The sequence below is a fragment of the Electrona antarctica genome (assembly GCF_951216825.1).
Source record: "Electrona antarctica genome assembly, chromosome: 11".
Taxonomy (NCBI): Eukaryota; Metazoa; Chordata; class Actinopteri; order Myctophiformes; family Myctophidae; genus Electrona; species Electrona antarctica.
In genome coordinates, this window is record NC_136792.1 from 21,910,387 (window position 1) to 21,932,245 (window position 21,859).

Below are 21,859 nucleotides of genomic sequence, written 5' to 3' on the forward strand. Positions count from 1 at the left end.
TATGCCGATGACACTCAAATTTATTTATCCATTGACCCATTACACACAACCTCACTCACTTCACCCACCCCTCTCACCCCACTAATGAACTGTCTCACTGCCATAAAATCCTGGATGTCAAACAATTTCCTCATGCTAAACAATAGAAACAATGTTTCCCAGCTGTTAGAAGCCCAGGGCCTCCAGTGCTAATTTTTGACTCTGACTTAAAACACTTCTCCAACATCACCAAATCTGCCATCTTCCAACTAAGGAGTATCTATAAAATCACATAATTCCTCTCTTTTTCCAATGCCCTGACCGTTATCCGCGCCTTCGTCACATAACCACCTGGATTACTGCAATTCCCTATTTTCAGGCCTTCCTCAAACCGCAATAAATCACCTCCAACTGGTCCAAAATACTGCAGCTATAAGGTTCTTAGGAGAACCAAAGAATATGACCATATTACCCCGGTCCTGGCCTCACTCCATTGGCTACCTGTGGCCCTTGGATCAGATTTTAAAATATTATTATTTGTTTTTAAAGCACGGAATGGCCTTGCACCTGCTTATATTTCTGACCTCGTGCCCCCTATGCACCTACCCGCAACCTCAGATCGGCAGATCAGCTGCTCCACAAGGTGACCACCACGGCTAGACTCAGAACAGAAGGTTCCGAGTCTAGGAGCTTTTGTTAAAAGGAGCTTTTGTTATAAGGGCCCCTCACCTGTGGAATCAACTTCCATTGGAAATTAGACAGGCTATATCTCACTGGGCACTTTTAAAACTCTCCTAAAGACTAATTTTTATAGGATGCCTTTTTGTTAGAGCCTTTGGCTAATGCTTGTGCTCATTTGATTGCTTTTGTCTTAAATTTAAATTGGTTGTGCTCTGTCTTTCTTTTTTTTTTTAATACTCATGTGTTTTTTGCTTTTGTGATTTGTTGTAATCTAATTTGTGTTGTGAAGCACTTTGTAAACTTGCTTTTGAAAGGTGCTATATAAATAAAGTTTATTATTATAAGTTTATTATTTTGCACTTAACTTTGAATTAGGGTTGTCCCGATCTGATCACATGATCGTAATCGGATCGGAAGAAAAAAACGTGATCGGGACATCCCTAGTATCAATATTATGGCCAAACTAGCATGATATTAGACTTAATAATTTTGTAATTTTGTAACTTAGTAATTTTGGCATAAGTGTGTATAAAAATATTAATATCGGAAAAAACAGTATCGGCAGATACTCAAAATCAAATTACCCGAATCGGATCGGGAATAAGAAAACGTGATCGGGACATCCCTACTTCGAATGCATTAATACTTTTTTTTGTTTGTTTTTCCTTATTTTACTATGCTTTCTCTCTCCTTGTTTTGTTTTTTTGCCCTTGTCTCTTTTTTTGTAGTGTGTATTATGGAAGGGACAATAAAACTGAATCTGATAATGCCCATATTTAACAGTCGAGGCTGAGGTGCATCTGGAGCCCGGAACGCTGGCGGTCCTGCGTGGCGAGGAGGCCCGGTATACCTGCAGCACCTCTGAGCAGTGGACCGTGATGGTGTGGATGGTGAACGGGGCCTCCGTGCTGACCGTGTCCAGGGAGCATGGTGCCCTGCCTTCCAACAACCCCAACGTGAAGGCAGAGAACCGCTCCACCCCTAAGCGAGCTAGCTGGCTGTTTGTCCTCAGCAACACGGAGAGGAGCCACCAAGGGCAGGTGACCTGTGACCTCCAGAATGTCCAGCAGAAAACAGCAATGCTGCTTGTACAAGGTCTGTGCTTTTTGTGTGTGTGTGTGTGTGTGTGTGTGTGTGTGTGTGTGTGTGTGTGCGTGTGTGCGTGTGTGCGCGTGTGCGCGCGTGCGTGCGCGTGCGCGCGTGTTTGTGTAGCTGGCTTTTTCACTGTGCGATGTCAGGAAGACAAACAGCAACTGTATAGTGCGACTGTAAAGGGATTTTTCAATTACCTTCTGCAGAGCTAGATTCTCTCAAGGATAGAGTTGTTCTCACAAACAAAAGTATGCTAAAAACCACACACACACACACACACACACACACACACTGAGCTAAGAAAACAAAGCAGATGGAAAGTGTCTTGAAAACAACTGCAGAGCGAAAGTGCAGAAACATGCAGAATCCAACCTTGAACACATGAACAACACCATGCAGGTAAAATGAGACGGAATAAACAAAAGTTGATAGCAGCTGTGATGTCAACCGCCCACACTCTTAATGTACACATGTAGGCACTAAAGTACACAGAGGCAATAAAAACCAAACCCATAATGCTTTGCCTCCAGCCTTGAAGCTGTTCTTGTCTTAATTGGCTGCTTCTTGTTGCAATTTGTATGTAGGTGGGCTTGTACATTCTGCACAACTTTCCTGTACAAACGACAGCAGCATTCAGAGTACATAAATGGACCCAGGTGTATATCAGGGATTAAGTTCTTTTTGCCTGTCTGTTCTGGTAGGAGAACTGCTGCTCAGGCATTTTTGAATAGGTCCTATGATATTGTTGAGGCCAGTTAGGGGGGGGTTGTGGGATGGGATCGATCCGGGTCCAGATATAAATAACAAATTGACGGCACTGGACCTGATGCCAGTCAGGAAGCATAGAAAGATTTATATGCTGCTGCTATGGTCCCCCAGATAGCCCTCTCCTGTCCATTCCTCTCCTCTCCTCTCTTCCTAATACACCTATAGCTTTTCACTTTAGCGTATATTAAACAAATGTAGAAATAATGCTTTCCTTTTGGACTTGCTAATGGTTGCTAATGGCTAGTAGTGTAGTTAATCTCTCTGAAGCTTTGTTGTGTTTCTATCATTTATTGTACATTATGCAGACACTGTGCCAAATGGGAGACGCAGTGTGGAGACTGCTGATGAGAATGCAGTTCTGCTGGGGTTGTTATTTCTGAGTTGAAAGCCTTAAGTTTCATGGTGTTGTGTAGTCAATCTGTTTGGAAGCTATATGCCTTTTTAGACCAGCATTTTATGCAGCCTGTCTGGCTAAACATTCCTTGATAGTAATTTCAAGAGAGAGAGAAAAAGAAATTAACCACTTCTGAGGAAATTCAAAGTCAGATAATTCAGTGTATATTGTTTATAACAGCCAAAGTTGTGGTGGGTATAATATTGGGTAACATTATTATTAACGTATATGTACAAATGCACTTATTACTTCAGAAATAAGGACAAATATTTGAGCCTAAGGCCCGGTGTAGACAGTTTGATTAGACATTTTATGGTCCCTATGCGGGGAACATAAAAATATTGGCTATACTGACGCAGCACAGCCAGAGCTCTTATGGGAATGGCATGTATCAAAACAGGTGACAACTCATTCAATGCTTAATGATTTTTCGCTCACATGCTTCGACCTGTGCCTTCTCTGACCTTATTATTCAGCTAATTTCCCCAATACAGTCCCTAAACTGAAAGCTCAGCTAAAGAAAAAACAAAACAAACCCAAGAAATGTCTTCACTGCAAAAATGAGAGGCAACAAAGGCAATGACCCATTGCCTCCAATAAATTAGACTAGAGAGAGGGCCTCCAAAGACACACATCCACATTGACGTATGGGGCCATTAACAGTACGTACAGAGGATCAAGCTGTGCAGCCGAGACGAGATGCACAGGATCTCGATGGCCTGACACAGCCTTTGAATTACTCGCACATCTTGGCTTGCCCAGTTAACAGTCAGCAACTCTGCCTGTGATTTGTGTACTGCGGGCGCAAATATACGGTTGGAGGAGAGCCACAAATCTGCGGCAGGCGGCTGACTCCCCGCGCAGTCCCCCTCGCCATGTCCCCCTCGCCATGTCCCTGACTTAATTGTCCAATGTGAATGGGATGTAAATACGCCCACGCGTGCACTCTCACTCCTGAAGCCCCCTCTCTTGAACACACACACACACACACACACACACACACACACACACACACACACACACACACACACACACACACACACACACACACACACACACACACACACACACACACACACACACACACACACACACACACAGTTCTTTATTTGAATCCGCAAATTACAATTAATTTTACAGGAAAACAAATATAACAGGGTTGATAACAAATGACATGGCACCTTCTCCTCCACAGCAACAAACTGCCTATAACAGCCGAAACAGAGCAGCATTTGGCAAGTTGTTTGTTCTTTGTCATGCCAGCGATTGTTAGGCCAGTTTATGTACATGGCCCAGGCTTCCAAATATCAGTATGGCAAAATCTACATCGATACCCAAGTTTTAAGAGCAGGTTATAAATTGGAAGAATTTTAAAGGAAGAAAAGGAAAGAAAGAACAGACAAAAAGAAACCCCTAGAATGTTTATCTTGAAATGCCTGGTCCATGTACAAATCAAAGGCACAGCCCACCTCCAGAATCAGGACCTCCTTGTGACTGTTGTCAACAAAAACAACATCAGGTGTATTTGGGATGTTAGCAAAGACATGCACATGCACATGCACAACTAACACTAACACACTAACACGGTTTCTTCTCGTGTATGGGCTATTTGTGTGGATGTGCAGCAATGGCGGAGGAGGAGGTGATAGTGAGGACTAATTGTTTCCATTGTTTCATCCTATATTCAATTCATCAACATAGCATAAAGATCGCACACGCCCACTGTATTTATATCAGCCACATGACATCTTACATCATCATTTAGTGCACTAAACATTAAAGTCCATAGACTTGGGTTGGCAAGTAAAAAATAACACAATACTACATACAAAGGGGCGTGAATGTGAGGAGGAGGATAATAACAGTGGGGAGGTGCACAGTGGCATATACTTTATATCAAAGGGGAGTGCATGTGAGGTGGAGTGACAGTGGGAAGGTCACGAGGTGCACATTGACATGCTGTGTAAACGTACACGTACACAGTAAAATCACTGCATGTTTAACATCTTATATTACAATTGAGAGAGGCTGCTCACATTTAGTGCTCACAATCAGGTGGCCAAGACATAGACCATGACGTACGCGGAGTATGCGGAAGTGCGGTTTACGCCTGTGCTCTGATGTCACTCACTTTACCTCTGCCTTTTCAACCTAGCTTTTGCATTTTCCGTTTCTGAAATCCGCTATTTCTAACTCTGTCCGTCTAATAAAGTATATTTCTCTTCAGAAGCGTAAATATTGTAACCTCCACACAGCAGAAATTATCCCACAACGTCCGCATTCTGTTCAATTACCACGGATGCAGCCTATAGATTCAGAGAAAAAAGGGTTTTAAAATGGCGCAGAAATAGGAAGTGGACGGCTGTGTTTCCTTCTTTCGATTGGCTATGGTTGATTATGTGACACACGCGTCGATGCAGTGCAAGGCATGTTGGGTTACAGGTGCATGATGGGAAGTCGAGTTTTTTATTTGTTGATGCGTGGCGCTAGATGTGAGCACACAGAAGGCGTGCTCACATCACAGATTCACAAAAACGGATGTTAACTACATACCCTGAGGTGAGGTCTCTTAAAAATGAGGTCTAAATGAGATTACCTGCATAAATAACGGTTAAATTAAAAACAAAATGGAGGCCTGGGCCATGGCTCAGTGGTCCAGGCACCTTGGCTGGTAATCCAGTCTGGCAGTGTGCCGCGGGCTCGACTCCCGATCCCGACGGCCTTTACTGCATGTCTTCCCCCCATCTCTCTCCCCATCTCCTGTCAGCCTACTGTCTGTCCCTCCATAAAAAATATAAAAATAAAAGGCGCAAGCCACAAAAAAAACATTAAAAAGAAATGGAATAATGCCAAACTTTTACTCCCAAGAGAGTACAAATGGGGTACTACCTTGGGGGTTAAATGATCACTAAGGATTTTTCCTTCAGTGATTGGGCTATGCTGCTACTCATGAGAATAATGAGCAGAATAATGAATGAATAATAATCAGAATAATTCACACCCACATGTGCTTGTGCCCCACACGACACACACACAAGAGCAATGCAGCAGAGAAGCGTGTAGAACTCATCAGAGCAGAAGCCTTTACCTCTCCCAGATTAAACGTCGCACTCAACGCAGCAATTTCCCCTCCGAGGGCTTCTGCTGACGAATCACTGCCATTAGCGGGGGACGGAGAGGGGGTGGGTGCCCCTCACTCCCCTGTATAGGCACACGCACGCACACACACACACACACACACACACACACACACACACACACACACACACACACACACACACACACACACACACACACACACACACACACACACACACAGAGACTCATGTCGCTGCCGCAGCCCAAAGGGGGCAGGACTTTCCTGTGCCTGTGATTAACAGAACCTTAGGAGACCTTATTCCTGAGAATCACTTATGGACCTTTTTGGGGTGGGTTGGCGCAGAGTTGCTGAGGTTGTAATGAGTGCCTATCTCTATTCAGATGTATCAATCAGCAGTGATTGGCCAGAGTCAGCCCTCCATCGGACGATGCAAATGGGCCGGTTGGTCCCCCTCCAACCTTTGCCCGCTGGCATCGAGATTTGCTAAGAGCAGAGCTAAGACTAGTACTACAAAAGTCCTGACTGTTAATTTAAGTATAGGATTAGACCTGTAAGGGTAGCACTTCAGATGTTCTGGTGAATGTCCTTTAGTTGAGCCAGGGTGTTTCAGAATAGGAAGCTACCGTTAAGTGAATCATTATCTTCATCATGATGATGAATCAGACATCAAATGGAGGCCTCCTCGGGGTAATGTGGGGCAGGCAATAACACACACACAGAGCATCCAGGGCGTTTTGCCTAAATCAACACAGACATGTCATTTGGTTAGACAAAAGCGCAGAAGCTTCCGTAATTATCTCTCTGTCTATAGCAATTGTCTGTTGCATCCACTGCCTTTCAGTCTGACAGACAATAGACTTCACATATGAGATATATCACCCAGGCCTCTAAGTGGCTTATTTGGCTGGCAGAGAGATAGAGGGGGAAGAGAGAGGCATTTGTTAGCCAGTTGAGACTTTAAGACAGATGATCAATCACTGTGGGAGGAGTGCAATCTGTCCTCTGCAAGTGAACGGGCTCAACTGAAGAAGCTCTGTTCATTTTAGGGTACATAGGCACAAAAGTGCATGCATTTTAAAGCGTCTCTTTTGATGAAATTCACATTTACATGGAAAGGACCCCCAAATATCCATAGCCTCTGTTGCAAAATGCCCAGAAAATAGTGATACTAGCCGAATTAATTAGATTTGAAATTAAATGAGATTATTTATTATTATTATTTATTTTATATAATTCTTTCTCTAAAGTCTTCAGAGCTTGCTCACGTCAACTTTGCTATTTTCTTTCAGAGAGGGGCAGTGTGGAAGTCTTGGGGGGTAACAGGACAGCTCTGAGGGACGAGTGGCTCCTCTTTGAGTGTCAAGCAGAAGGATGGTACCCAAACCCCACGCTGGTGTGGCTGCTGAATGACATAGAGGTAAAACATCAACATCAATCATACGCCCTGGAACCTCCCATTCATCATACAGTATAATATTAATTTCCTGTTTTAGGTATTTTGATAAATCAGAACAAAATACAGTGCATCAGTGGGATAAAATTGAAATGTTATTACGGTACATTCCTGTTCCCATGTTGAATTTTCATGTATGAGATACGAGGCAAAAAAGCTAAAGGTTTTCATCATCATCATCATCATCATCATCATCATCATCATCATCATCATCATCAGCAGCAGCAGCAGCATCTTTCAAAACATTACGTCATGTGGTAGCCAAGTCTATGGAACAAAGTTGTTTGAAAAAAAAACTAATTAACAGCACCACTCGTGATGTCATGTGGCAGCAAAGTCTATGGACTTTTAACGTTTTAATGTTTAATGTTTAAAAATCACACCGAAGTGAGGGGAGCTCTTATCATTATACATCATCCTACATCATCTCATGAACAACTGAATTTATGTGATTGGTTAGGGTTAGGATTTGCTCGTCTACATATGACCTTCATTGTCAATGGAATTTAATGTTTGTGTTGCCACAGATGTATGTAATATTTGACAGACATATGACCTAATCTCTCCTTTCATTGTCAATGGCAAATATGAGACGTGTGGGGACAAAAGCTGTATGGGCTAGCGCCCACATTCCGTGCTCATACAGACGCTGTGCACAGGCCGCTAAAAAAATAGGACCCCAGCCAAGTCTATGGACCTTTAATGTTTGCTTTAAGCAGTGATGTCATGTGGCAGCCACAATTGGCGCCCCTCACTTCACACAAGTGTGTTTTTGAGGGGCGCCTCCTATAGGTTTAATGATTGTCTTTAGTTCAATGTTTGTTTTGTAAACGCCATTGACAATGAAGGGAAAATGTACGTCATAATGTGCCTCATTACGTCATATTGTCTCTTTATTGTTTAGAGTCACGGATGGACCAAAATGTGACAGTCGTTGTCAACAGTTTACCAAGCATGTAAACTGTTACATGCGGTAGACGTAAAGACACGTCGGCTGAGTTTCACAGGAAAGAAAATCCACCTCTGTAAACAGTGTAAATGGTAAATGGTAAATGGTGCATTTATATAGCGCCTTTATCCAAGGCGCTTTACATAGATTGTGCATTACATTCACCCATTCACACACACATTCATACACCGATGGCAGCGGAAACCATGCAAGGTACCAACTAGCACACCGGGAGCAATTAGGGGTTCAGTGTCTTGCTCAAGGACACTTCGACAGTAACTCTGGGGGAGCCCGGGGTTCGAACTGGCAACCTTGCGGTTCCCATCCAGGCACTCTACCCCTGAGCCACCGCCGCCGCCACCGCCGCCGTGTGACAATAGGTTAGGTCATCTGGAGGCACACCAGCGCATACCGGAGAAAAACCATACCGCTGTAAACAATGTGAGAAGAGTTTCAGTCAGTTAGGGGCGACTGTGGCTCAGGAGGTAGAGCAGGTCGTCCAATGATCCATGGGTCGGCGGTTCGAATCCCGGCTCCTCCTGTCTACATGTCGAAGTGTCCTTGGGCAAGACACTGAACCCCAAATTGCTCCCGATGTGCTGGTTGGTACCTTGCATGGCTTCTGCCGCAATCGGTGTATGAATGTGTGTGTGAATGGGTGAATGTAATGCACAATCTATGTAAAGCGCCTTGGATAAAGGCGCTATATAAATGCACCATTTACCATTTACCATTTAGCTAATCTACAGAATCACCTACGCATACTGGAGAAAAACCATACCACTGTTAACTGTGTGACAAGAGTTTCAGTGAGTGTTAGATAGTCTACAGAAACATCTGCGTATCCACACTGGAGAAAAACCATACCGCTGTAAACAGTTTCAATCAGTTGGGTCACCTGCAGTCACACCTGCGTCTCCACTGGAGAAAAACCATACCGCTGCAAACAGGGTGACAAGAGTTTCAATCAGTCAGGTCACCTGCAGTCACACCTGCGTCTCCACACTGGAGAAAAACCTTACCACCGTCAACCAAGATTATAATAGTTTTGGATTTCTCATTTGTGTAGGTGTGTTTGAGCACGGAATGTGTTTGGAGCACGTATTTTGATTGATGTATGATGATAAAATCGCCCCTCACTTCACTTCACGTGTGATGTTTTTCTAAATCAATTAATGTGGAATTGTCAGTGTTTCATAGCTAATGTACTTGAAACCTCTCAAGCCCTTAATGTACCTCAGTTGACACAAAATTATCTAACAGGAGCACTTGTCAGTGGTCATAGCACTGCAAATGTATCATTGGCACATTTCATGCTAAACATGCTTAATGCTGTAAAACTGTTTGTCATACTCAACATGTGTCATGCTGTTATTCTAACCATGGTGCACTGTGTTGTCTGCCTACGGTGTGGAGGTGGACGAGGGTGAATACAACGTCATGCTGTTATTCTAACCACTGTGCACTGTGTTGTCTGCCTACGGTGTGGAGGTGGACGAGGGTGAATACAACGTCATGCTGTTATTCTAACCACCGTGCACTGTGTTGTCTGCCTACGGTGTGGAGGTGGACGAGGGTGAATACAACGTCATGCTGTTATTCTTACCATCGTGCACTGTGTTGTCTGCCTACGGTGTGGAGGTGGACGAGGGTGAATACAACGTCATGCTGTTATTCTAACCATCGTGCACTGTGTTGTCTGCCTACGGTGTGGAGGTGGATGAGGGTGAATACAACGTCAGCAGTGAAGTGTCTGCAGACGGCCTCTTCAGTGTGAACAGTAGCCTCGGCGTGCATGCAGCAGAGAGCTCTCATGTGGAGTGTCTGGCCTCTGTGTCTGCTCTTCATCAACCTCTGACCAGTGGCGTTCGCCTCACCGTGGGTGAGAGTACTCTCTAATAAGCACAGCAAGACCTGCACTGGTCTACATTCCACACATGCACACATTGTATGTCATGTGCACACACACACGCACACACAGTAGTGCTGTCAAACTATGCAGATCCAGTTTATTCATTTCTTTATTGACACCACTCTTTCTTTCTTTCTTTCTTTCTTTCTTTCTTTCTTTCTTTCTTTCTTTAGTAGCTCGCCCAGTGGCGTATCCAGGAATTACGTTTTGGCCAGGCAAGATATGTTAATTGTCGTCTCCCCTCGCACAATCGTAGCACTAAAGGTTTTCAAAGAGATATACCTGCTAGACGAGTAGGATACAAAGGCTGAAAGGCTGGCATTTACATTCCAATTGGTGATTGAGGGTCGCGCTCTACTGCAACGGCCAATCAACTGTCTATTTTAATAGTTCTCAGGTCTTGTTTTTGTCCTCTTTTATCTCATTGTATGGATTTTGGCCAGGCCAGAAATGGATTTGGACAGGCGGACGCCTGCCCTCGCCTTATTGTAGATACGCCTCTGAGCTCGCCCCTACCATAGGAGGAACCTATATAACCTTCTCTACAACCTAATTGTAATAGTGCTCATGATTTTGGCTTCCCACAATTAAATGAACATGATTGTCTAATTAGCAAGAATGTAAAAGTGAAATGCACTGTTGATTTAATTTAGTGTTATGTTTTGGTATTCATTCTGAGATGCACAGAATTTACAGTGGGAGGAAGAATTTTATTTTGAATAATAAAAAGAAAAGTACAGTAGCAACATGAATGTGAAAGCAGGGTTATGTTTATGTGACAATTAATACAAACATTTATTTTCCCAGTAAATAATCTTGATAAATAATCGTGATCTCGATATTGATCAGAACAATCGTGATAATCAATTCTGGCCATAATCGTGCATCTCTACGGGTGCAACCTTTATAATTTGTTGTACAACAGTGTCTCGTAAGTGTGTGCCAGCAGCAGTGTTTCAGCACTTGTTCAGTAAAAGAATGATGTGACCTTGCGTTTGCAGTGGCAGAGGTGCTGCAGGAGGAGGGAGAAGACTGCACTGTCCTGTTGGCAGTCACAGCCACCCTGGCCGCTATTGTCCTGCTGCTGCTCTCTGCACTCTGCATCGGCATTGTCCTCCTCCAAAGACTGACTGGACAAGCTAGTAGGTAGATCTTTTGTTCAGCTTTTTTAATTTACACAACTAAGAGAAAGATATAAATCCACCTCCCCCCAACCATTTTATTTGGCAGGACCGGTGATTAAAGTATAATAAAGAAGTCAGGCATACAGTGACTTGGCATTGCCCCTCGATGACATTCAACAAGGACTCACAGTTCTTTTTTAGTTGTTTGAAACAAAGATAGAACATTGGCTGTCAGCAGAAACCTTGAATTCAGCTTATTTTCTCTCTCTCTCTCTCTCTCTCTCTCTCTCTCTCCCCCTCCCAACCTCTCTCTCTCAGTTTCTCTCTCTCTCTCTTTCTATTTCTTTTGCGGTGGTAGCCGAGCCACTTTCAAACTGCTTGCCATTCCTACAGTATCTTCATTATAGGTGAAAATTATTAAATTCTTTCAAAAATAACAACACTGTGATTGTCAAATAAGCGAAGTAAGACGAAGCTCTCCGCCCTTTCAATTAGTAACACCTAGCACCCAGGGCGGAGATTGATCAAAAGGACGGATATTATTGATATCAAAACCGATCGCATCGCTCCACAGGCTGTTTAGCCGACAAGACCGAAAATCTTTAAAACGTTAATAACTCTTGATCTAAATCATTCCGTCCAATTCTAAGCAAAGATTATGTGTTAGACGGCCCACCGCGGTCCCATCGCTAGTCGCGGTAGAATTAATCATACCTCCCGTTGTTGTCGATCGCCTCTAGAGTGTTTTGGCTACATCCAAGCCCCCAGTAAGGCTATCCAAAGTTGAAGCGCTCGGCCCTAGTGGTAAGAACGGGGACTGCAGGCGGACCCGTGGAGTTATGACGAGGAAACCCCGTGCAGCTGGGCTTTAACATTGAGCACCCGTTTTCACTTCCGTATTTTGGACACCAAATTTAGTGAACGCTCCGGTTCGGTCTCCTTTTATCACTCTATGGCTACATCTAGCTGCTTCAGCCACATCCGGGATAACATCCGGTCCGTCTGTAAAAGTGCTCCGCTGCTATAAATCGCTGGGCGCTATGATTTCATGGATTAAATAACCCCGGGCATTCAGGGTGTTGGATGGTCTGTAGGTTAAATGGTATGTGAACAAGTATAGCTACGAAATAAAAAAACAAAATTATAACATGACCAGTGCTTTCAGTTACTTTCTAGCCTCAGTCTGGGAATCGGGTAAGCAAGAAGGACCACAACTAAATCTACTCTATGAAGTTCAAGTCTGTCTGTGGCTGTGCCTGATGCGATATAGAGATAGAGATGCAAAACACCAAGCCACTGTCGGTCAGGCTGTCAGGCCATAGATTAGTGTCTGTGGCTGAAATCGTCATCAGGTTACTCTCAAGGTCAATTTGTCAGATAGACAAGTAAAACCCATGCCAACTGCAGGGTGTGTTCAGGATTTATTCCCTCTCACAGAGACACAGAAAAGTGATGTGAACTATGTGTCAGCTGTTGTCTGTGTGGTGTGTGCAGGAGCAACGTTTAACACCTTTTAACACGGGACGTCTAACAGTCTGATCATCGACGCAGTCTGTAATAGTCGGATAGAATCAATTTGGTGTTTCAGGCCCGATAGACTGGCAGGACTCTGATAACGGTTTGATGTCACTGACCTAAACCGGTGCTGGCCAGCCTGATGCCCGCGAATGGGTCAGTCGTCCCATATGAAGTTTAACATGGCTCCAGACTGTCACCCAAGTACTCTGATGGTAACGGGTATTGCACTAGTAAAGAAAGAAAGAAAGAAAGAAAGACAGAAGGAAAGAAAGAAAGAAAGAAAGAAAGAAAGAAAGGGGATGAATGAAGGTATCTGTTGTGAAGAGTGTGGATGGATATTGTACGAGTAGAAGTTGGGACCTGTTTGGCTTTGATAATAAAAAGGCCTTGAGTCATGTATCTAGAACCAACCGTAATCCCTGGGATTGATTTGAGACCAGTGTAAATCTCAGCCTCAATTTGGAGCTCAGGGATTATCATACAGTCCTGTAGCAGGTGTGACCTCTCTGGTACTTCACACAGTCATTATCTTCAGTGTTCATTTAACTCTGAGAGTGTACAATGGAATGTCAAGGACCCCTGGGGGTCCCCAGACCCCACTTGACATCCAGTGTACTAATGATTGCTATATGCAACTACAAACGTCAGTGAGTTTTCTTCGTTGGCCTACTGGCAGACATGAAATATGATGCTGATAGGTGTAGAGATGTGAGCCAATAGCTGCGGTCTCACTCACACAAACAAACAAACAAACAAACAAACAGACACATATGTGAAAACTAAAATCTCCACTCTTGGCCATCGGCTTGGTAGAGATAATTATTGTGGAAATAATAATGAGGATAAAATATGGTCATTATATTAATTTGGACAACATGTCAGCAATGTTTAAACATAACATATATTCCTCCCTGTAGAAATAACGGTTTATGTCCACCTGGGGCAAAGCATGCCATCTGCACCATTGTTATTGTTGTCTTTTCACTGTTGACAGGAGGTCCTTGGGCAAAACCAAAAAGCCTGATGAGGTGATAAAACTCATTAACAATCTGCACCGGCTTCTGCTGTAGAATTCAGAACTGACCCGGGGCAGTGGCATTAGTTAAGTTCAGGACCCAAAACTAATAACGGCTGGGGCTTTTACAGCTTTTGTATTACTGTAGCATATTGATACTGTGGTCAGTGCAATGAGAATATTAAAATCGGTGATTGATCACTTCTAATGCTCATGATCACATGCTCAAGGTTCATGTCTTTTTTAATTTTCAGAATCAAGTCAAATCGAAGCTATAAGGTAAGGCTCTAATGACCATGTTCATTTGGAAACAACACAGGCCATGGATATTTCTGCTTTTAAGCTGGCAAAATACATTTTGTTCTGTTCTGTTGTGTTCTGTTGCATGATGGTGTCCCTTGTCGAGAATAGTGCTATTTTTAAAATTCATGCAACAGAGTATTAGGCTTCAGAATTCCATTTGTTCATTATATTCAGCATCAATCCCAGTTAAATGCACATAAGTCATTCATAGCTTTGATAGTTCCTTATTATAACTACTTCATCAGATATAAATGTTCTGTGCTTTTAAGAAGCTGATATGTTATACATTTGTAGTCAGCATTTTAATAAATAAATCAAGTTTTATGTCTTTCAACTGAACAGTAATTGAACTCAACGGTTTAGTTGGCTTGAAGCGAATAGCATGAATAATGATGGCATTCATTCTTCTCAAAAGTGCATATATAATGAAAAAAAGAACAAACTCTGGTTTATTGCAGTTGGACTCACAAATAGCATTATATCTGACAAGGTTGCTGTGCATGATCCAAGGTAAAGGTTATCCTTTCAATTGGACGAATCCTTTGGGCTTTCACAGGTTCAACCAATCAGTGAGTGGGAGAGGCTCGGTTGCTGAGGAAACGGGTGGTAACGTCAACTTGGGATACTCTGCTGAGGCCCTCACAGGTATAAAAACAATGCACTGTCATTCCTCATTTTGGAGACAAATCTATCTATCTATCTATCTATCTATCTATCTATCTCTGAATTGATGATACATGCGTCAGTGAATACTGCATACAGTTTTAGAGAGAAAAATATATGGTATTATATTACATTTTATAAACGTTTTGAACAATATAACATATTGCTATTAAGTAAGTAAGAGTATAGTATATTATTACAGAAACAGGCTTATATCAGGCTAATATCTCCGGGCAAAATGGATGAAAATATCTTTCACTAGTATAGTATACTAGACCTGTGCCCGTTGGGCACCAGCCTACTTGGAGATGATGCAAGTTGGGAACAAACCTGGTGTCCCTATTTTCCAATGTCCAAAATAGCTAAAATAGCAGATCTAGGTCAGATTTTTTTTACTTACTGTAATTACCTAAACCCTGTATGCTGTTCCTTGCCTGGAGTCCCGCAGGGCAGGAGTCTACACCAGGACCCCTCCTTTTCCCATCTACACTAAACCACAACATGTGAACTTTTATGTCTTCTATATTCACTGAATCACACTAGGGTTTATGTAGTAAGATGAACCAAGGGCCCTATCTTTGCTAATGCTTTACCCGCACTACCCGCTACCCGTGAATTACGCACAAGGCAGCCCAGCTGGCACTAGCTGTCCCTAAACGGTATTTTACAGCTGCACTATGTGCTATACAATATGCCGACTCCGTTATTTGCGCCTGGAGGTGTGGCCGTGGGCATGTTGTTGTATTATCCCTAAAATTGCTAGCAAATAGTCGATTCTAAAACCACCCGCTATAGGCAAATTTGTTTGGGAGAGCACCTGCAATGGACATGTCTGGAGTTGGGCACTGAGCGCACAATGGCACAACATTCAGAGGTCTCCTTGTCTCCTAATTCTCCACAACTCTCTGTGATACTAATTTTAGTATAATCAGCAGAAGTAAGTGTGAATTAGCCCTTCACTAAGTCCCTCCCCAACCGTCCTTGTCCAATAAGCACGTTAGCAGCGAGCAGACAGGACAAGCTGTCCTTCTCCCCTATAGAGATGCATCTTAAATGACAGGATTTCTCCATATAAATAATCAAACATTTCAGTAGCAGTTACCAGCAGTAACCACGCCTGCAGTAGGCTATGCACTGGACAAATTTTCATGACATTATTTAAATAAACTAGAAATACGAGGAATGACAGAGAAATCAACTTTTAACGACCACCCAACAGGAGTTTTCATGTTCATCAGGCCTCATTCAGCCATGTGAAATAACATTGACAGCTATGAGGTGGTTAAACCTTGACCTGCATAGCAACAGTTGACAAACTATTTGGATTGGCATTGGACAATCGCTTTTTGGGGTGGGATTTAGCGAAGGGATAATTCATTGTGTCAATTGTGTTTATATAAGACGATAGATAGTCTATTCAAATAAGACAATTTGTGCCACGAGGTGCCATTCACTACAAACCCGGTACACAATTCAGTTTGTATTAATCCATTGCATATAAGAAATAAACAACAGATTACAATTATGGGGGGATGAGAGCGTAAGATTGCACTAGGGATAATGGCTTGCGCAGTCTTCTCTTAATAAAGGCAATGGCATCTGGCAGGCTGGCACGGTGATAGGTTTTATTATTGTAACGCCATAACCACACCCGCCATAACCACAACCACCACACCTATGCATATTGTAACAGGTAGGTGTTTAGGGATAAGGCTGGTGTCCAAAAATAGCAACTTTTGGGAATGCCCCTTGCAAAATGCTAAATCCCTAAATAGTGAGTTTAGGGTTAGGGTTTTTGGCTAAGATACGTTCCCAAGTGTTCCTCAATTTTTTCCTCAGACATGTAATCCAGTACAGTTTGGTTCAGATAGGCCTGCTCTTTTGTTCAGTTACTGTGTGGCAGTGATTCTCACAGTAAGGTTCGGGGACCCATAGGGGTCGTTGAGATGATTCCAGGGGGTCTCCAGCATAATCAGTCTAACCACAACCCTATTTTACACTGATTCTACAGATTGTAGATTTTGTCTCTTTCTCACAAAACCTTTTCAGATGGGGGTCCAAAAGGGATCAATTTAGGGGGACAAACAAAGTTTGAGAAGCACTGCTGTATGGAGGTAAGAGACGAGGTCACGTCGGGCTAAGTGTCTCTGTTCCTCACAATGCAGATGCTGCCTACAATGAGCTCATCAGGGGGACCTACAGCCAGACAGACTCAGTCAGCACCGTCACCCACAAGGTAAGAGGAGAGTGGAGAGAGCATAATAAAGGCACCATGGCTGGAAGAAAGAGAAAGAGAAGGGATATTAGAGAGAAAGAAACGCAGAAACGGGGAGAGAGGGCATTGAAAAGACGCAGGGAGGGAGGGAGGATAAGGGAGACAGCGGGTGAAGAGTGAAAGGCAAAGAGAGAAACAGAAAGAGAGGTGCGTGGGATAATCCGGAGCTGAATAATGCAGTCAGTCAATCATTCTGCAGCTGGAGACGCCGCCGCCACCTCCTCCCATATTGATGAGAACAGGAGGGGAGCGTAGAGCAGCCTGCTCCTGGTCCGCTGTCACACTGCTTGACATCTCCATGTCAGACAGCCCCATGTATCCATTACAGCATAATCCACGGGAGAATGGAGATTTTAGCATTTTAACATTGAGGCTTTTTAGATACATTGGTTAAATGCTGACCTTCAAAGTATTTACTACTCAGAGAGTCATAGTAGAAACATTTCATAAAGGCAGATTATCAGTACAATTGGGTGTGTGCGTGTGTGCGTGTGTGTGTGTGTGTGTGTGTGTGTGTGTGTGTGTGTGTGTGTGTGTGTGTGTGTGTGTGTGTGTGTGTGTGTGTGTGTGTGTGTGTGTGTGTGTGTGTGTGTGTGTGTGTGTGCGTGCGTGCGTGCGTGCGTGTGTGTGACTGTGTGTGTGTCTGTGTGTGTCTTTGTGTGTGTGTGTGTGTGTGTGTGTGTGTGTGTGTGTGTGGGGGGGGGGGGTGGTATTATCATTGCATAATAGTAAATTCCACAGTAAATAAGTGGAGGAACTCAGTAGACTCAATTTAAGTCCATATTGTTTAGAAATGCCATGCGCAAAAGCATGTCCTGTCCTGAGCATGACGTTAAACTGCTCCGTTGTAACTACCACCGTTAATGTAGTGGGTGCAGATTTAAGATGCATTTGCAACCTCTGTGGACTGTGTGCTTCAACACAATCACAAGCTACTATACAACAAGGCTGCTCACCGATGGAGTATACCGACAGCCACTGCTGCCTGGTGGTCCCCGTGAGCAGCTACCGGGAAGAGAGGCGTGGGACCTAGCTGGCCTTCTAGCGGTGTGTCCGTCCGCTGTCGGAACAATAGTGGCTGGATTTTGGACCCACAGGATCAGCCACGCTACGGAGAACGATATGACACCGGGTGGCAATGCAGGAGTGGACTGGGACAATTGCCTGGGTTTCTCGAACGCATGTGGTGTAAGACTTGTAGTGCCGCACATGCTCAGTTGCTCCTCTAGGCCGCACACAGAAGCCTGTGAACATAGACATTTCGTGCATAGATGTGCCACGCAATGGTAGGCGGCGTAGGCCTCAGGCCTGAGGCCTGGTATGGTAGGCCTCAGGCCTCAGGTCTACCATTCTGAAATTGAATTTAATAATATTTGGACTGCTGGACAGCTGACAGTAGGCTCTCTTTACTCATAATATGAGTAAAGAGAGCCTACTGTCAGGCCCTCCTAAAGGCCTCACCGTGGGTTTGTTGGGCTTCTTCGTCACGGAAGACACAGGCTGGGGCGCCAACCCATACTGCTCCCGGGTGCCGTCTACTTTCCGGCTGCCACCCGTCTCTCCGGTGGTCACCAGACTATTCCTGGTTGTCACGTAGTCTATTCCTATGAGTCACTATACATATGGTAGACCTCAGGCCTGAGGCTTGAGGCCTGAGGCCTACATGGCACATCTATGCACGAATTGTCTATGTTCACAGGCTTCTGTGTGCGGCCTAGAGGAGCAACTGAGCATGTGCGGCACTACAAGTCTTACACCACATGCGTTCGAGAAGCCATTGTTTCCTCTGGTGGTCCAGCCTGGGACATTCCTGCCCACGGACTGGTTGTTGGAGGGCGTTTCGAATTTAGGATTGATTGATTGATTGAAATATTTATTAACAGTTTGCAGAATTACAGTACATTTCAAGCACAAACTCACGTGTGCGTGCCATATGGGGGAATGTGGCAGGGGAGAAAAGCAATAAAAATACATTTAAATAAATACAAATACATTGTATAATGTATAAATAATAAAGTTTGTATAATCCATACCGGTATTTAGTGACAAAAAAGTCAGTTTCAAAATATAAAAACAGCTAAAACAACAATAACAATATTGGAAATATAGAACCCGCTGCAACGTGAATAAAGTGTGGTTATAATTAGTTCCAGCTGCTGTTCACCCAGCTCATTATTGGGTATACTTAATGGTAACAATAATAGGTTTAAATCTTGCAGGAGTATAAAAACAAGTTATTTCCCATACAGCTTTTGTATCTACATTGTTACAAAGTCAGTGAAGCTTCCTCTGGTGCAATAACTGTGTATATCACTGACCCTAGAAAAATAATTGCAAAGATATTTGTGTACCACATTGTTTATAATCCAGTGAACCATACACATTTTAATATGTGATACCGTGTCTCCTCTCTGAGCCACTTGAGGCCAATACAAAGAGCAGGGAGAGGATGTGTTCTGGAGTGGAGTTTAAGGATCAACCTAACTCATTTATTTTGAGAGGTCTGCAGCATATTTTTATTTATTTTTATTAAAGGTAGGGAGCGGTTGCTACAGCTGTGTACAGAATAAACATAGCCATTTTTTTTATTTTTTACATATATACATACATACGTACATACACACATGCATGACAGACAGTAACAATAACACGTCAGGGTAATATGGCTATAGGTGGGTACTAGAAAGGAAAAAGATTAATACCCATATACATAAAACAATACAAAAGAAAAAGAAAAAAAAGAAAAACGTACAACAAAAAAGACACCGCTAAAAACTAAATCCCTGAGATCCAGAATGGGGCAGCGACTACAGAGTATATTTGGTCATCATTTAGCAGCAGTGTTATAGCTGGCGATTTATCCCAGATGTTGTATGAAGGGTTGCTATATCAAATCAAATGTATCAGTTTGGTCTAGTTTAAAGTATCGTATCCTCTCCACCTCCAACGTATTTACCAGGTCAGCTAGCCACATTTTGACACTGGGACCTTCTTTTCCTTTCCATAGCAGTAGTATACACTTTTTAGCAGACATGAGGCAGAAATTAAGAAAACGTCTGTGAGCCATGGGGAGGCCACTCATGCAGCATCTTTTTCAAGATCTTAGGGATATACTAAGATAAAATAGTAGTTCAGTACAAGGACTATACTATATGGTGCTTTCTGTGCTCTTTGCTGGAATGTATTTGACAAATGTAAATCTGTCAATGTTGAGGAGCTAATTGTGCCTCCAAGGAATGACTAAACCCGACCCGTAAATGATTCATCGATTGGCACATTGATTCCTAGATAACATGTCGATGTCTAGTGCTGTGTCCTTGTGCCTAATAATGAAAGCAGGAAGGATATGAAAAATATCTTAGACTGCATGTTTATGCCCTCTCTTTCCAATTATGTGCATTGTCTCTGTGCCGAGGTCACAGGTTCAGTGCTGCCTCCGTGTCTGTAAAGTAATGTTTTTTTTTTGTTTCAAGACGGGTTTATACGATGTCCAAAGACATGGCTCAATACAACCAGAAGGCAGCATCTTCTATAAGCTCACAACCCCTCGCACCATGACGCATAAATTCAATTCTAAATGTTAATGACATGCCCACAGGTTCAAAGTGGGTGAAAAAATTAAAAGGTGCATGGTGTTGCTGGGGAGAACATTTCAATAGATTCTGAACCCTTGTTTCTCTGAGTCTGCTGCTGGAAGAGTTGGCCATCTATATAGGATATGGCTTTAAAAAGGCTTTGTGAATCACTACTATAAAATAAATCAAACAGGAGCAGGTCCCTCTCAAAGGTGGTAAAATAAATGGTAAATGGTGCATTTATATAGCACCTTTATCCAAGGTGCTTTACATAGATTGTGCATTACATTCAGAATTGCAGGCACAGAATTGCAGGCAGCGCTCCTGAGTAGATAGAGGACTGATGATCTCCATTCCATAATTCACATAGCGGAATCAATATTGGTATTGTTATGTATCAATTGAACACAAATCACAGGCAGCTATATTGAAGGAAAAAAAGATAATAAATGTTCGGTGCAGATATTTTCAAAACTTAATTTGACACAGAGACAATTGTCTCACTAAGCAGACTTTAATCTATATGTTCCAGGCCCCTGATGTTGTATCTTCCAGTAACCTGTCCCTCCACTCTCAGAGTCAAGCCCAGGTGGACCTGGGAGAGGAGATCTCCAAGACCGTCAGGAGAGTGACCACAGTCTGAATATGGACATATGGTGTTTGTTATAAGACACCACTGGACTTTTAAATTACTAACACTTATTCTATTGTGTAATGTGTTTCACGTTATTATTAACCTTGTTTCATGACCTACATCAAAACACAGTTTCAGGATGAATACAACTTAGATCAGTAATACTTTTAAAGATAAATACTACTACTTATAAATAGAATTTCCCTGGTAGCAGCAGGGCCGGTTCTAGGCATAAGCAATATAAGCGGTCGCTTAGGGCCACAACCACTGAGGGGGCCACATCACAGGGAGAAGGCCTGGGGGCCACCTTCACTTAATGCGGCCCGCAGGTTAATATCAACTGGCGGCCTGGGGGCCACCTTCACTTAATGCGGCCTGCAGGTTAATATCAACTGGCGGCCTTCTTCTTCTAGCGATGAAAAAC

The 21,859-nt window shown here is 43.2% G+C and overlaps 1 protein-coding gene across 1 annotated transcript; it reads left to right on the plus strand.

Moving 5' to 3' along the window:
* Window positions 1–534: 534 nt before the first annotated feature.
* On the plus strand, window positions 535–21,444 carry igsf5b (immunoglobulin superfamily, member 5b; the record flags this gene model as incomplete). Its single annotated transcript, XM_079513753.1, has 9 exons — window positions 535–622; window positions 1,444–1,755; window positions 7,304–7,431; window positions 10,133–10,298; window positions 11,330–11,470; window positions 14,240–14,264; window positions 14,845–14,933; window positions 17,117–17,187; window positions 21,334–21,444. The coding sequence occupies 9 exons, from the start codon at window positions 535–537 to the stop codon at window positions 21,442–21,444; spliced, it is 1,131 nt and encodes a 376-aa protein (XP_079369879.1).
* Window positions 21,445–21,859: the final 415 nt, after the last annotated feature.